The following is a 1,571-nucleotide window of genomic DNA, read 5'->3' as shown; positions in this document are numbered from 1 at the left end:
AACACCTTGTGTGAGTGCATCAAAGAACTCACAATTCAGAAACAGTGAAAGAGTTCACACCCCTCATCTGTCAACCACACCAGCCTCCTAAAGAATGAAGTATAAGGAAAAGAGAGACACTGAGCCAAAGATAGATTTTTGCAGATTTTTATTTCCTTCACTTTTGAAATTCCAAATGGAGTACACCATTAGAGAGAGATTCTCCAACTGGTGTTCAAAGTTGTTTCATCAGATGAGATCAGCAACATTCATGGGCATTTCATCAATTTGAGTTGAGTAGTACTGTTCAATATCTCTGAGGATACGAATATCCTCACTCTTGACAAAATTAATTGCGACGCCCTTTCGGCCATATCGACCTGATCTCCCGATCCTGTGGATGTATAATTCTCTGTTATTGGGCAAGTCATAGTTAATGATGAGAGAGACTTGAGGAATGTCTAATCCTCTAGCCCAGACATCTGTGGAAATGAGAACTCTATTTGCACCGGATCTAAACTCTTTGGTGATGCACTCCCTTTCTCTTGAGGGCATGTCTCCGTGAATTGAGGAAACGGTGAAGTTGGCTTCTCTCATTTTCTCAGTCAGCCAGTCTACCTTCCTCTTGGTATTACAAAAGATGACTGCTTGAGTGATGGTCAAAGAATCATAAAGGTCACACACGGTGTCAAATTTCCACTCTTCTCTTTCCACCGCCACGAAAAACTGTTTGATTCCCTCGAGAGTCAACTCGTCACGTCTTACCAGGATGCGAATCGGGTCAGTCATGAATTTATTGGTCATTTCCAAGATCTCGTGAGGCAACGTGGCGCTGCTCAGAACCACTTGAGTAGAAGGAGGCAGGTATCTGTACACATCATAAATCTGTTCCTTGAATCCTTTATCAAGCATCTTGTCAGCTTCATCCAAAACCAACATCTTGATAGCACGAGTTGTTAAACTTCTGCGCCGGATCATGTCAAATACGCGACCCGGAGTGCCAGTGATGACGTGTTGCCCCCCGTCCAGCTTCCTGATATCTTCGCCTACATTTGTCCCCCCGATGCAGGCGTGACACTGGACGTTCATGTAGTCACCCAGAGCAAGAAGACCCTTTTGAATTTGTACAGCTAATTCCCGGGTCGGGACTAAGATCAAAGCCTGAGTTTCTCTGACCTGAATATCCAAACACTGGAGGACTGAAATGCTAAATGTTGCCGTTTTGCCCGTACCTGACTGAGACTGGGCGATGACGTCTCTTCCTTTAATGATTTGTTTGATGGCACGCTGCTGGATTGCGGATGGTTTCTCAAAACCATAGGCATAGATGCCTCGTAGCAGGTCCTCTCTCAAACCCACTGAGTCAAAAGTGGGTACCACGTCCACTTCTGCACTGGTTTCGAATTCCACTTTGGTCATGTCTTCCTCTTTCAGCAGCCTCTTCCCTGCAGAACCTGAAGTAGCCATTGTGGCTGAGGCAGCAACACTGTCCTTAATACTCATGAGATCAGCTTTGTTATTGAAACTCAGCAACTCTTTCTCTTCTTCTCCCTCCCCAGAACTCCACAGTGTCCACAAATCCTGGAATGGGC

At 45.3% G+C, this 1,571-nt stretch overlaps 1 protein-coding gene across 1 annotated transcript; it reads right to left on the bottom strand.

The window, feature by feature from the left end:
• Nucleotides 1–228: 228 nt before the first annotated feature.
• LOC123256526 (eukaryotic initiation factor 4A-III-like) lies at nt 229–1,458 on the bottom strand. The gene has a single exon (XM_044685124.1). The coding sequence runs from the start codon at nt 1,444–1,446 to the stop codon at nt 229–231; it is 1,218 nt and encodes a 405-aa protein (XP_044541059.1). The 5' UTR covers nt 1,447–1,458.
• Between the last annotated feature and the right edge of the window lie 113 nt (nt 1,459–1,571).

This window comes from Gracilinanus agilis, unplaced genomic scaffold (assembly GCF_016433145.1).
Source record: "Gracilinanus agilis isolate LMUSP501 unplaced genomic scaffold, AgileGrace unplaced_scaffold60266, whole genome shotgun sequence".
NCBI lineage: Eukaryota > Metazoa > Chordata > Mammalia > Didelphimorphia > Didelphidae > Gracilinanus > Gracilinanus agilis.
The sequence above is the reverse complement of the archived record's forward strand: the minus strand, read 5'-3'. Positions and strand labels throughout refer to the sequence as shown.

Excerpts from the sequence above, each read along its gene's own strand:
- LOC123256526 (XM_044685124.1), bottom strand. The coding sequence starts at position 1,446 with ATGGCTACTTCAGGTTCTGCAGGGAAGAGGCTGCTGAAAGAGGAAGAC.